Source organism: Pararge aegeria, chromosome 4 (genome assembly GCF_905163445.1).
Source record: "Pararge aegeria chromosome 4, ilParAegt1.1, whole genome shotgun sequence".
In the NCBI taxonomy this organism is placed as follows: domain Eukaryota; kingdom Metazoa; phylum Arthropoda; class Insecta; order Lepidoptera; family Nymphalidae; genus Pararge; species Pararge aegeria.
This window is the reverse complement of record NC_053183.1, coordinates 15,104,483-15,117,842: the sequence shown is the minus strand read 5'-3', so window position 1 is coordinate 15,117,842 and position 13,360 is coordinate 15,104,483. Positions and strand designations below refer to the sequence as shown.

Here is a 13,360-nt window from a genome sequence, read left to right as displayed (position 1 = left end):
GTAAAGTCTAGGTATGTGAATAAAAAAAAACATAATTTTGATGAAGCATATTATAATAATTAAAAGTTATATGTATTACAATTTAAAGGATGAGGATAATCAGCAAAATATTTTGTACTGTTTTAAGATTTAATCATACAAGGCTTTACAACAAATTAAAAATACATGTAATCCTGGAGATTAATTAATAAATCTTGTTTTAGAGTAAATAATAAAACATAATGACTGTTCAAAGTCCAATAAACCTATTTTTTAAATATTGTATATTAACATAATATTCTGGATGCAAATTTGGTAAAAAAAAACCCATTCACATTCATAAAATTGATATGATGGGAATGGGTTACAGTCAATAGACATACTTATAATATTAAGATTCTCTGATTCTCTGTTGCATTCAAATCATACAATTGTAAAATGTGAGTGTAGTAATTTAAAACCAATAGAGAATCAGGGACAAATAATATATATTTTTTTTTATTACACTACTAATTAGCCATTGACTGCAATCTTGCCTAAAAGATGGTGCAGTTTAAGCTGGTATCAGGCTAACCAATTAAGAGTATGGTACTTATATTATTACGGAATCTCTATGCAGCATCATACCAGAATGCTAAATCCATCAAAAATGTTTATAGGTAGTGTAGTAACTAACCACAGGTGAAGGGTCCAACCAGGCCACACCAGAGAGAATACATAAGTTATAAATTCTTAAATTGCCCCATATAAGTGATTGAACCCGGGAACACACACAATATGAATGACTAATAAATAATTAATCTACGACTGGATAATCAAAAAAGAGAATGTTGTTAGAGCCCTGTACAATACAAGGCAAGAGCCCAATGAGATCCATTTGCCTAAACAAAATGTAAGACACCATAAACATAAACCACTATAACAACCTTCTCTTAAGAAACCAACATGTCTATTTATCTGAATACATAATATTATTTAATTAGCAAAGTTTAAATACCATCCCCCAAACACCAAACTTATGAGTTACAACATGTTGAAATCACAATTTCTATTTATAACACTAAATTTGTCACACTCTTTTCAAATTGTATACTATTGTATTTATCTTATAGTATATTTATGATAAGGTTGGTACACTAAATGCATAAAAAAAAAAGCAAATATATAATATTAATGCTTTTAAGTTGTGCCTGATAATTTTTGCCATTCAGTAAATGCATCCTTAGATCAGTATATAAACAAGAGAATTCAGTTAGGCTTTTCAAATCATAGAAATTTGCCATGTTGCTTATAGTTAGTCTTAAAGCACGGTTTTATAAGAAAAGAAAATGGTAGCAACTGCAACTAACAATTATTGTAAACCCTATCTGCCATCAATGACTGCTTGGGGAAGCTTACCTATATTAATTAGAATACATGTTTATTAAAAACATAGCAAAAGGTTATTTTGATATTTAAAAGTGACTATATTAGGCTTTGAAGCCAATATCCTAAGCATAATTCCAAAATTAAAGTTACTTGGCCTCGCTTTGTTCTTTCTTCTGCTGTACCATCTCCCTGATATTGTTCTCGCTTTCTTTAAGGTTCTTCTCTAAATATTCTTTGCTGTTCTCTAGCTCCACTGTCCGTGAAGTTAGGAGAGCAGTCCTATTGCTAAGATTACTTTTGATTTCAGCCAAGTCCGTTAAAAGAAACATTCTGCCCACAGACTCATATGTTTTGGTTTCTGGTGGTAAAGTACTGATCTCTCGCTGAGTAATGTCTGCATGTTGTAACACTCTTTTCAAGACACCAATTTGGCTGTCTATCACCTGGATCTTCTTACTGGTCTCTACCATTTTTACTTGCAATTCAACGAATGCTTTTTTCAATTCTAGGTCCACAGGCTTTGCCATTTTAGAATGATACTCAATATATCGAAATTTTAACACGATTTAATACTTAAAATATTAAATTTTAAAGGTACGATACTGACGTTATGACGTTTTAGTTTGAGGTTATGGCATAGACAAACAAGTTACACTTTTACTCGTACCACAGATGTTCAGCCTGGAATGAAATAAATATATTTGCATCACCTAGTTGATTCCGAGAGTTTGGTATATTTTTAGATAATACTACCTACCCACCTATCCATCCGATTAATAAAGTTTCCGCAGATAGTTTCTTGTAAATAATAACTCAGTTTTCTATCTTAACAATTTTATTAATAATATGTATTAGATAAATAGCAATAATTATATAGTTTATATATAACTTATGTATAGCACAATACAATTTTGTACATTAGTGTTATCATACCAAGGCACCATTGCTTACACTAAATATAGCCATTTGTTTTTTTAGGTAAGGTAAGAAACCTTGGCATTTTAATGTGATATTATGCAGATATCAGATGAATCAAATGTTACAGATATCGGTCACAAGACCAGCAGCAATTGTCACTCCAGCAACACGTAGCATTATACGTCCCAATTCTTTGACATCTTTGTACCGCTCAATACATATTGGTCTAGAAACCTCTATTTCTACAACTGCTACTGAATTATTTCCCAAACACCTGGGTTTTTTCTTCAATACTTCTCCAGTACTCTTATTCAATAATGCCTTAAGCTTTACAATATTTGCAGTCTCGACTAGTGACTGATGATGTATTAAAACAGGGAACCCCTTTGTTATAGGAACCTTTACATTAAAAACTACTAATCTAGCTTCAAAGCGTGTCGTAACTGGAACCTGTTGAACTGGATCACTCAATATAAATCCCACTGCAACATTTTGCATTTCAACACCAGATAGAGTCACACTGACTTGGTCACCGGCAAATGCAACATTGCTTACTAGATCATTAATGCTCAAACTTCGTACCTCAGCCATCTCTTTTGATGGACAAACAAGAACTTTGTCACCTTTATTGAGCACACCATTTTCAATGCGACCAGCTACACAAAACCCTGAGCCTGTGCCCTTGAAGATATCATTAATTGACATACGGAATGGCCTAGACACTGGTCTCTGAGGAACATTAAATTTATCAATCACATCTAGCAAGCAAGGGCCACTGTACCACTTAAGTAACTCAGCTTCTGCTGGAGGTTTAACAAGATTTTCTCCTGTAAGACCTGAACAAGGCACAAATGTAACATCAGAGTCTTTGAAACCAGCCTGTTTGAGGAAGACTTTCAGTTTGTTAGTAATATCATTAAACCTCTCCTGAGACCAGTTAGTAGTGTCTAGTTTATTGACTGCCACAGCTAGCTGGTTGACTCCAAGAGATCTAACCAGTAAAGCATGTTCTCTAGTTTGTCCCCCAAGCTCAAAACCAGACTCAAACTCTCCCCTTGTAGCATCCACCACAAGTAAGGCCACATCAGCTTGCCCTGCACCTGTAATCATGTTAGGTATAAAATCTGCATGGCCAGGGGCATCTAAAATTATCACCTTCTTTGTTTTAGTCTCAAATTGAGCCTTTCCCACATCCATAGTTATACCCCTCACTCTCTCTTCCCCAGTTTCATCTAGCACCCAGGCATACATGAAGCTTTGTTTTCCAATTTTTTTACTCTCTTGCTCATATTTATGCAAAGTCCTTTGGCTAATTTCTCCTAGTTCACACAGAAGGCGTCCCATCAAAGTAGATTTACCAGCATCAACATGACCTATAACAACTATGTAAAGATGAGTTTTGTCAGATCCTCTCTCAATATTGAACTGTGCATTGGGATCAAGTTTGTTTTCTTTCACTTTTATATAAACTTTATTGTCATCTACTTGATCTGCTCTAGAAGGGGTTCTATCTCTATTTGCCGGTGACTGATCTCTGGGAGTTTGTGGGCAACTTCTTGGACTTTCATCACCAATCCTAAAACCTTTGATTACAGCTGCTTTATTAGGTTCAACTTTTGTTGTAATGACTTTTGGAGTATCAACTGTAACTATTACAGGTGCTTTAACAGATTCAATAATAACAGGGTTCAGCGGCACTACCGGTTCCTTTACGTCTTTTTGAGTCTTATTATTAAGTATTTCATCTAATGCTTTATCATAATTAAAACTGTGTTTGAGCACAGAGTGCACTAAAATGTTTTCAGAAATTGTATCACCGAAAACATTCCGTAGTTCATCCAGACATGACATAAGCTTTGCTTCGTCATCTTCTTTTAAGTTCAGTCCACGCAGATCCATAGACTCGCGCCGCTCAAAACTGCGATGTGCCGCGGCGGTCTGCTCCTCAGTCTCCTCTTGGATATCATTTCGACCGTCTAGAAAATTAGACATAGCATTCTGGTCGCGGGAACGATCGTACATCCACTGCTCCGCATCACTAGGGGACATACAGCTGTCCTCCTCAACAGAATGTCCATAAACATCATCGTAATCGTATTCATCTGAATAGTTCCGATTTCTTACATTGCGATGACGAGCCATGTTGCAGATCTAAAAATGAAAACTACTTCTCTAAACACATGTTGCGTTTTCATAGATTCAACACGATATTGCAAATTACATTGAAATAATAAAATTCAGATTTTTAATTCAAAATATGACAATGACAGTTTAACAAAACAGGTTGACAGGTTTCATTAATTTATTTTTTCGTTTTTCTTTCCGTTAAGAAAAAGGCAAAGATATAACATCGTACAGCCGTAAATTTGTTATTATTATTATTATTATTATTATTATAATTAAACGCTTATTTAAAAGAGGTGAAAGTTACTACCACGCACTTCAAACTTCCGTGTCTATCGAAACCGAAGAGACAAAAATCATCGTCGATCATGATCATAGACCAAAAGCAAAAACGATAGATAGAGAACGATAGAGATGTCAAATTACAAAATATGTCAATGACTGTCAGTCAATTTATATTTCGTTTTTAATTTGCAGTCGTAGGTATCGTAAATCGTGTAAATCAATCAAGCAATAATTTAATAGAACGCAACGCCCACTACTCTGTACTCTGTTTTAGTTTTTGATGAATATTTAATTTCTATCAACACAGTTCCATTGTGAAAGAAATCAGATAAATACTTCTAAGGAACTTGTACAAAGTTGCAAAAGATTTTATTGCAGTAACACTAAATACTAGATACTGGTTCTGGTTTTTGATCTTAGACCCTGGCCCCAAACAAGTTGGTTAACATGAAGAAAAAGGTATGCAAATAGAAATCCCATCTAACGAATTGCATGCTGTAATATTTGTTGCTGTTACTAAGGCCTCTGATATGTTATATTTAAGGTTCTGTTGATGGGGAAGAGTGGTTCCGGTAAGACGAGTATGAGGTCTATCATATTTGCCAACTATATTGCTAGAGACACTAGGAGACTAGGGGCCACAAGTAAGTTTACATTCTACATAATCTATTACTTCTAACAAGAAACAAATATTCAGGACTGATCATTAATTTAGGTATGTATAATAATTAACTCATTAATTCCAATTTGTATCAACCAATATTTCCAATAAGGCAGGGTTTTTTATTTCAAGATATATTTGACAAATATTTACAAATGCTGAACTTCTTGGGCCTTTTTGAATGATTCTTCTTTCACTCAGGGAACTGGGAAGGGGGAGCTCTTTAAACGGTTGCATTATTACACATAGTTTTTTCTTGAATGTCAAATTATTGAAAAGAGATGGAGAGAAAATAAAGTATTCTAAACATCAAGGTATACAACATTTATTAGCAAAACATGTTGATTTTAAATACACTTATGATTCACTAAAGGTTACTGTAGCCTTACTTAAATAAGGTTTATATTATAAAGTTCCCAAAGGCACATTCCCTTGTAAGTAACATTATTTATATTTGTAACAGAAGCTTGAATTGACTCACTCTTTTAGCATTATTATTATTATTTAATACACCTAATTATTGGTTATATCTGATACAGATTTTACAATTATTACTAGAATGATAATGAAAATATGGAACAATTATTTCTAACTGGCTGTTGCCTGAGTTTACTACAGTTATTTTTACAAATCCTGTGGGAACGGTTTGTTTTCCTGGGATAAATAGTAGCCTTTGTTACTTGACATCCTTTCAACTTACTCCTTAGCATGTACAGAAAGGACAAACACACACACTTCCATATTTATATTATAAATAAGGATTAAGGTTCAAGAACATGGAGGTAGATTGTGTGACTTGGTGCAATGCATTGTATTATATTTGGAGCTGTTGACCGAAATGTTGACAAATAAAATGGTTATCATTCAGTCATTATTGAGTCATGTTGAGTAATTATTGAGAGAGCCTTTTGGCCTTTGCACAGTAATAATCTAATGATGACAATTCCTATGAGGTCCTACTTTAAAGTTACTGGAATGGCTTTTGGTTCAGTAGTTAGAATGTAAAGATTACAAAAAGGGTTGTAAGTATGAAACCCTCCACACCCTGATGTTCTGTAATCTTTGTATATAAAAGTAAATTATATACAAAGATTACAGAACATCAGGGTGTGTAATCTTTGTATATCAATGCATGCTCATGGTAAAGAAATATAATCAAAGAGTACTAGTAAACATTTATTGGCTATATAAAATCAGTTAAAGAACTGCAGATTTAATGGTTTTGATAGAGTAAAGGACTTAGCAAATATAAACCTAGAAACAACAGTTAGTGCCATTTAATTATAAATTTCTGTTACAGTTGATGTTGAACATTCCCATGTACGATTCTTGGGCAATCTTGTCCTCAACCTATGGGACTGCGGAGGGCAAGAGGCGTTCATGGAAAATTACTTTGCATCACAGAGAGACAATATATTCAGAAATGTGGAAGTTCTCATTTATGTGTTTGATGTTGAAAGCAGAGAAATGGAAAAAGATACACATTATTACCAATCATGTTTGGAAGCTATTTTACAGGTATATAAAGCCCACATATAAAATCTATTGTCCCTAACTCAAAATGTACCAAAGTTTATTATTTCTGGATCATAAATAACAAAAATATGTCCTTATTTAATACAAATAGATTGGTATTGGCATGAAGCTAATATTTATTTATCTGCTAGAAATGTTGGCACTTTGACCCTAAGTCTATCTAACCACTACATAACTTCATATTGTAGTTTGTGCACAATTAATATATATATATTACATGCTCTGTGGGTGAATAAGCATTGTAAATGAACCTGTTCAATTTGGATTTGATCAATCTATTTCTGATTTTTTAATGTTAACTTTCAGTTTGTGATCAATTTGATACTTTGCTGAATTCTCTCCGATTTTCGCTAACACTCTATCTTGCATGCTAATACAATTGTTTGACCAATCAGGCCAATATTGTTCCAGCGTCAAACATTGTTTATTAACTCGTTAAAATCTTTTTAGAATTCTCCAGAAGCAAGAATATTTTGTCTAGTACACAAAATGGACTTAGTAGCTGAAGAAAGGCAAGAAGAAATGTTCAGATCACGTGAAGAGGATCTCAAAAGGCTCTCTCGACCTCTTGAATGTACTTGCTTCCGAACTAGTATATGGGATGAAACTCTATACAAGTAAGAACTAGAATTATTTCTGTGTTAGAATTGTTTTTTATTACAATAATCTCTTCAGAAGAATTATTGACAACACTGTCATCATATTCCTCAGCCAGCAAACGATAAATACACAGAAGCATAACTACTGCTCAAAAATAGCTTAACAAAGATATTGCCTCGGTGGGAATGGCTTATGAAGTGTGCCCCGCATATGTTTATTTTGATAGTCAAAATGCTGACAGATTAACTTATGGCCAATCATGACTGGTCCCGTGCTGCATGACATACAGTAGACCCAATCATGTATTTAGTAATTCAATTCATGTTGTGTGCATATAGACTGATTGGTACCCATTACTACGAATTTTTGGGTTGGCTGTCCTTAGCCTGTTAGTCTCTAAAGACTATAATATGCTGCAGTGGCAAACCTTTCTCATGTATGTGATATTCTGAACTTAGTCCCTCAAAACTACCGCTACTACTGTGTTTACTGAGGCTAAAAAAACACCAATTATGGTTAATAAAGTTGGTCATTGGTTTTGTTTGTTAAAAAAGTTAATGATTCTTGTATTATATTAAAAGAGTTGTAATAACTGTTTAGTTTTTTTACATTCAATTTTAAGGACTCAACATCAATATTACATAATATGTATATGTTGAAGATCTTTAAATATTGATGATTAAAGTCAATCATAATCAGAGTAATACTTCAGCTAACACCATATTGCCCACGAGTGGTAGAAAATATTGGTTCTATAAAAATTAAAAGTAGGTTTGTTATTTATATATTTTATTTCCAGGGCATGGTCAAGCATAGTTTACAAATTAATACCTAATGTCAAAGCATTAGAATCTTCACTAAAGCAGTTTGCAGCTATCGTGGATGCAGATGAGGTACTTAATAATTGTTTTTCTTTGTTAATTTTAATACTTTGGTACAAAACTGGTAAAAACTAATAGTATTTGGTACCATTTCCATATTAGGAGTTTGGTTTATGCTATTTTCACACTTTTTATTTCAGTAACCGTTAGCTTAGAAATTGTTATAAAAAGGTCTGGTATCCAATATTCAATTTATTGTAAAATATTTAAGTGAAAATTATGTATTTAAAAATTAATATATATTTTCTTTCAATTGTAAGCCAATAAAGGTTTTAACCATAGGGGTTTGAATATTTTAGTACCTAATGCACCTATAGAGACTTGTAGTGATGCCAGCTATGGATTAATATAATTACCAATGTGTGGGTGCAATCTTGGAAATAAATAAAAATGGTGGATAGGTTAACCAAAATATTCATAACTTTTTAACAAGGTATAACTTTGTTCTGCTCTATTAAGAGTGTTTCGGTACTCATAAAGAAACCCACTAAAGTGGCTAGTAAAGTTTTTTTTTCTATTCCAGGTACTTTTGTTTGAGCGGGCTACTTTTCTTGTGGTGTCACACTGCCAAAGGCGGCCGCACCGTGACGCGCATCGGTTCGAAAAAGTCTCGAACATCGTTAAACAGTTCAAACTGTCCTGTTCCAAGCTAGCGGCCCAGTTCCAAAGCATGGAGGTGAATGGTTTTTGTAATTTGCTCACTAGGATGGTTTAACCTATTTTCTTGCAGTTCGTTATAGATATTGTTGTTTATTTATAATAATATTCACTAAATTGTTATTTGCCAATGTTGAAACGCCCATGTGCAAAATCAACCGCCACCTGTTGGAAGACTGTCGCAGAACCAAAATTTATTCTTGTTGGTAAAAAACAAATAAAATAACAGTTTCGGAAAAAAAAGCTATTAAGGAAAGCCGAACACCCAAGTATCATTTATTTGGGTCTACAAGGTAGAAAAAAAGAACGACTTAGAAACTTCTCATCTTGAGGAAAAGGCTTCGTACGGAATATAAAAAAGAAATTACTATTGCTTGTTAACATCGTAAGGGTTTTAAATGTGAGAGAAGGCACTACTCATCATATCAAACAAATAAAATAAATAAATATACTAGGACAATACACTCATCGCCATCTAGACGCCAAAGTAAGCGTAGCTTGTGTTATAGGTACTAAGATGACTGATGAATATTTTTATGAATAATATACATAAATACCTTAGTATATACATAAAAAACACCCGGACACTGAAAAACATTTATGCTCATCATACTCATCGTAGTGGGGATCAAACCCACGGCCTTGGACTCAGAAAGCAGGGTCGCTGCAAACTGCGCCAATCGGCCGTCATCAATATCAACCCATTACCAGCCTACTACAGGGCACGAGTCTCCTCCCACAGTGAGAAGGAGTAAAGGCTGTAGTCCACCACGCTGGCCCAGTGAGGATTGGTGGGCATCACACGCCTTTGACTACGTTATGGAGAACTTTTAGGCATGCAGGTTTCCTCACGATGTTTTCTTTTACCGTTGAAGCAAGTGATATTTTAATTCCTTACACACATAACTTAGAAAAGTTGGAAGTGCGTGCTCGGATTCGAACTCTGCCCTACGAAAGCTAATCTAATACAGCCTATGCCAGTCCACTGTTGGACTAAAGGCCTCTCTTAATGGGAGGATTTGCCCATAATCACCACGCGGGGCAGACAGGTTGTTGATCGCAGTACTTAGTAGTAGTAGCACAGAGGAGCTGCTGACCGTTTTCCGTTATATCATCTTAGTCGCCTCGTATGACACCCGTGGGAAGAGTATCACACGGCACATTTAACACACATCTACACACAATAATTACGATTAATTTTTACGCGTACGATTGTATAACAAAATTCCATCAGAAGCTCTAAATTTACCAGAAGGGAGGTTCAAATCAAGGAAAGTCTATGTAAAAAAGGTTACTACACAGTAGAGGATTATATATATTCCAAAACAAAACTAAATAAAAAAGTACCTACATAGGTAGTATTACTAAAAATGTTTTAATAGCTAGATTTAAATTATTATTCAATAATTAGAAACTTTTGCCATGCATAATTTTTCTGATTTTTTTAAAACTTAATTACAAAACGGTTTTAACCATTCAGCAATAATTTTTGAAGTAATGACAGATTTGTATGACATTCAGGAACTTAAAAAACAAATTCAAAATTCATTTATTTCAAGTAGGAATACTTTATAAGCACTTTTGAAACGTCAGGTTTGTTTGTTTGTATTGACTCTACCAACGGCTCGGAAAGCAGATTCTACCGAGAAGAGCCGGCAAGAAACTCAGTAGTTGCTCTTTTCCAACATATTGACTCTGCCACCGGTTTGGAAAGCAGATTCTACCGAGAAGAGCCGGCAAGAAACTCAGTAGTTGCTCTTTTCCAACATAAACATTTACAATCATTTTTCTATCTTGCGGGAGATGAGAGCGAGCTTTGTTGCTCATTAAGGAATTCATCAAATGTATTGTAACCTCGCTGTATTAGATGTGTTTTTACACATTTTTTAAATGTATGTATTGGTAGGTCAAGAATTACCTTAGGGATCATGGTGTAAAAGCGTAAAGTTAGGAAATAACATATTTGATTTTATTGATTACAAATATTTGATTTTGTATATTTCCTGTTTACAGGTGAGAAATAGCGTATTCGCGGCCTTTATTGATGGGTTTACGAGCAACACATACGTCATGGTCGAAATGTCCGACCCCAAGATCCCCTCCGAGGCAGCTCTCATCAACATCAGGAACGCGAGGAAACATTTTGAAAAGCTCGAAAAAGTATCTTCCAGCGCCCCGAGCCAGTACCAGTGAAGAGATTTTAGTGCCTTAGGCCGGAAACATACTTGTAACACGCTAACTATCCGACGTCACGCAATGCGTATTGAGTCATAACAAAATTCAAACAGCCGGAATAATAATCATCTACTGCGCAAAACACCCTCTCTCTTATAGAACATATGTGTAGGTTTTACATAATATACCATAAGTGAGAGACAGGATACGACAAACCATAATATTGTAGAATTTAAGAATCGCCCTACAAACGCAAAGTTTTAGTAGTGTGTCTATGGCATGGACACAGACAAGGCGATGATCAGCTTGTACGAAAACAAATGTCACCATTCCCTATTTCAAATTTTCGTTTAGGTAGAGGCTTGTCGAAATCATTATTTGTCGTCACTCCTAGAGTCGATTTCGTGTTTCAAAACACTGTATCAAATCGAAATGGAACTAAAAACTTGGTTTTAAAACTCTATTTTGTTTAGAAATACTTTTAACAAAACTCTTGAAAAATAAAAACCAGTAGATAAGAATTTGCGAGTCAGCGATTAAATCTTAAAATTTACATTTTATAATCTATAGACTAGAAAACTACTCGATAGGGTAATAAAGAGTAGAGTTTAAAAAATAAAAAAAACTATTAATATATATATTTTTTTAAGTATTTATTGTGCCCCAAGCACAGCAATTTTTCATAATTTAAAGAATTGTTATGGTGGACTAAACGCTTCTCATTGAGGGAGGAGACCCGTGCCCTGTAGTATTATAGCCGGTAAATGGTTGATGTGATGATCAAACATCTTAATACCATTTTACTTTTTAAATGTATAAACTGCCAAAAACTCTACTGATTGTAAAAGTAAATCGTATGCGCTTAGTACTAGAACGCGGCGACTTGGTCTCTAATATTCTTGATGTCCCCTGCATCATTGATAGTCACAACGGGTAACTAACATTTATTTTTACTCACAGTTAAATAGGTATTGTTAAAGATCCATAATGTAGAACTGGTCGTACTACTCAGAATATTAAGTTTAAAATGAAAAAAAATAAGAAAAAATGGTCCACAGCTCACTTTTGTTCATAATGCGGTTTTTTTTTCATTTTAACGTAATAGTTTTCGGGAAAGTCAAAGTCAAAAATATCTTTATTTAAGTAAGCCCATAGGTGGCACTTTTGATGCGTTCATTACATGAGATGATAGCGATAACCATATTCGTAAACTTAAAACTAGTGCTACGAGTGTTCCAAACGCGCACAAGAGCCCACAACAAACTTAGCCGGGTGTTTATTTTTTTGTTATCACCATCTCACAATGTAATTTAAAATTATTAGAAGAGCAACCTGGTTAGAGCAATAATTTACACCCAAGCTTTTTTATCGATTACGTAGTCCTTTATACTATAATAGGACTTTTCTGTAAGCTTACGTTTAATAGAAACTTTGAACTTTTTAAGAGACATCTCCATCTCCATCATGAGAAGTACACTGGTGAGATGATAGCGATAACCATATTCGTTAACTTAAAACTAGTGCTACGAGGGTTCCAAACAAGTCCTGGTCGAACAAGAAGCCCACAAAAAACGTAGCAGGTTTTTTTTGTTATCACCATCTCACATTGTCATTTAAAATTATTGGAAGAGTAAAGGACTAAGTAAGACGTGTACTTACGTGGTACTCAAATATTACTTAAATACACTTACGCGTTATGGTACTATTTCAACGACTTGACCTCAACTTGACTGACTTCATCTCAAGCGAGGGATCGCGTGCCGTTGGATAGTTGTTATAAGAGTGCTGGGGTCTTAAACTGACGTGGTTACGCAAAAACGTTCTGGCCCACAAGTTGCATAAAGTTACACAAAATTCATAATAAAACCGACCATAAGTTATTCGATTTTAGAAAATAGTGAGTCTCCGTTTTCCACCGGCCTAGACACGGCCGTCGACGACGTCTGTTGAACAATCAGGAGCCAAAATTTAAAAAGCCAAGTTCACAGTCGCCATATGTTTAAGGCACCTCGATTGAAATTCTTTTTTTATGTGCTTTGCACATTGTTTCGTTAATTTAAAAAAAAAATTGAATAACTTGCCTATTCTTTAATATAAAAGTGGATCAATAGAAATAAATATACTACGACAATACTCTACCGCATTCTAGTATAATATAATTAATATCTGAGAAAGA

At 34.3% G+C, this 13,360-nt stretch overlaps 3 protein-coding genes across 3 annotated transcripts; 1 reads left to right on the top strand and 2 right to left on the bottom strand.

Moving 5' to 3' along the window:
* Window positions 1–614: 614 nt before the first annotated feature.
* Window positions 615–2,007, bottom strand: LOC120623333 (prefoldin subunit 1-like). Its single transcript, XM_039889300.1, has one exon. It carries the CDS (start codon window positions 1,872–1,874, stop codon window positions 1,494–1,496), a length of 381 nt encoding a protein of 126 aa, XP_039745234.1. The 5' UTR covers window positions 1,875–2,007; the 3' UTR covers window positions 615–1,493.
* Window positions 2,008–2,201: 194 nt separating this feature from the next.
* On the bottom strand, window positions 2,202–4,525 carry LOC120637722 (HBS1-like protein). The gene has a single exon (XM_039909685.1). The coding sequence runs from the start codon at window positions 4,405–4,407 to the stop codon at window positions 2,380–2,382; it is 2,028 nt and encodes a 675-aa protein (XP_039765619.1). The 5' UTR covers window positions 4,408–4,525; the 3' UTR covers window positions 2,202–2,379.
* Window positions 4,526–4,854: 329 nt separating this feature from the next.
* On the top strand, window positions 4,855–12,097 carry LOC120637723 (ras-related GTP-binding protein A). Its single transcript, XM_039909686.1, has 7 exons — window positions 4,855–5,133; window positions 5,219–5,318; window positions 6,636–6,853; window positions 7,322–7,488; window positions 8,271–8,364; window positions 8,876–9,028; window positions 11,023–12,097. The coding sequence occupies exons 1-7, from the start codon at window positions 5,122–5,124 to the stop codon at window positions 11,200–11,202; spliced, it is 924 nt and encodes a 307-aa protein (XP_039765620.1). The 5' UTR covers window positions 4,855–5,121; the 3' UTR covers window positions 11,203–12,097.
* Window positions 12,098–13,360: the final 1,263 nt, after the last annotated feature.

Bases quoted from the DNA above. Each gene is read 5' to 3' on its own strand.
- LOC120637723 (XM_039909686.1), top strand. The intron at 5,319-6,635 runs GTAAGTTTACAT...TTTCTGTTACAG, and splicing joins TAGGAGACTAGGGGCCACAA to TTGATGTTGAACATTCCCAT. The intron at 6,854-7,321 runs GTATATAAAGCC...AAATCTTTTTAG, and splicing joins GTTTGGAAGCTATTTTACAG to AATTCTCCAGAAGCAAGAAT.
- LOC120623333 (XM_039889300.1), bottom strand. From the start codon at position 1,874: ATGGCAAAGCCTGTGGACCTAGAATTGAAAAAAGCATTCGTTGAATTG.
- LOC120637722 (XM_039909685.1), bottom strand. From the start codon at position 4,407: ATGGCTCGTCATCGCAATGTAAGAAATCGGAACTATTCAGATGAATAC.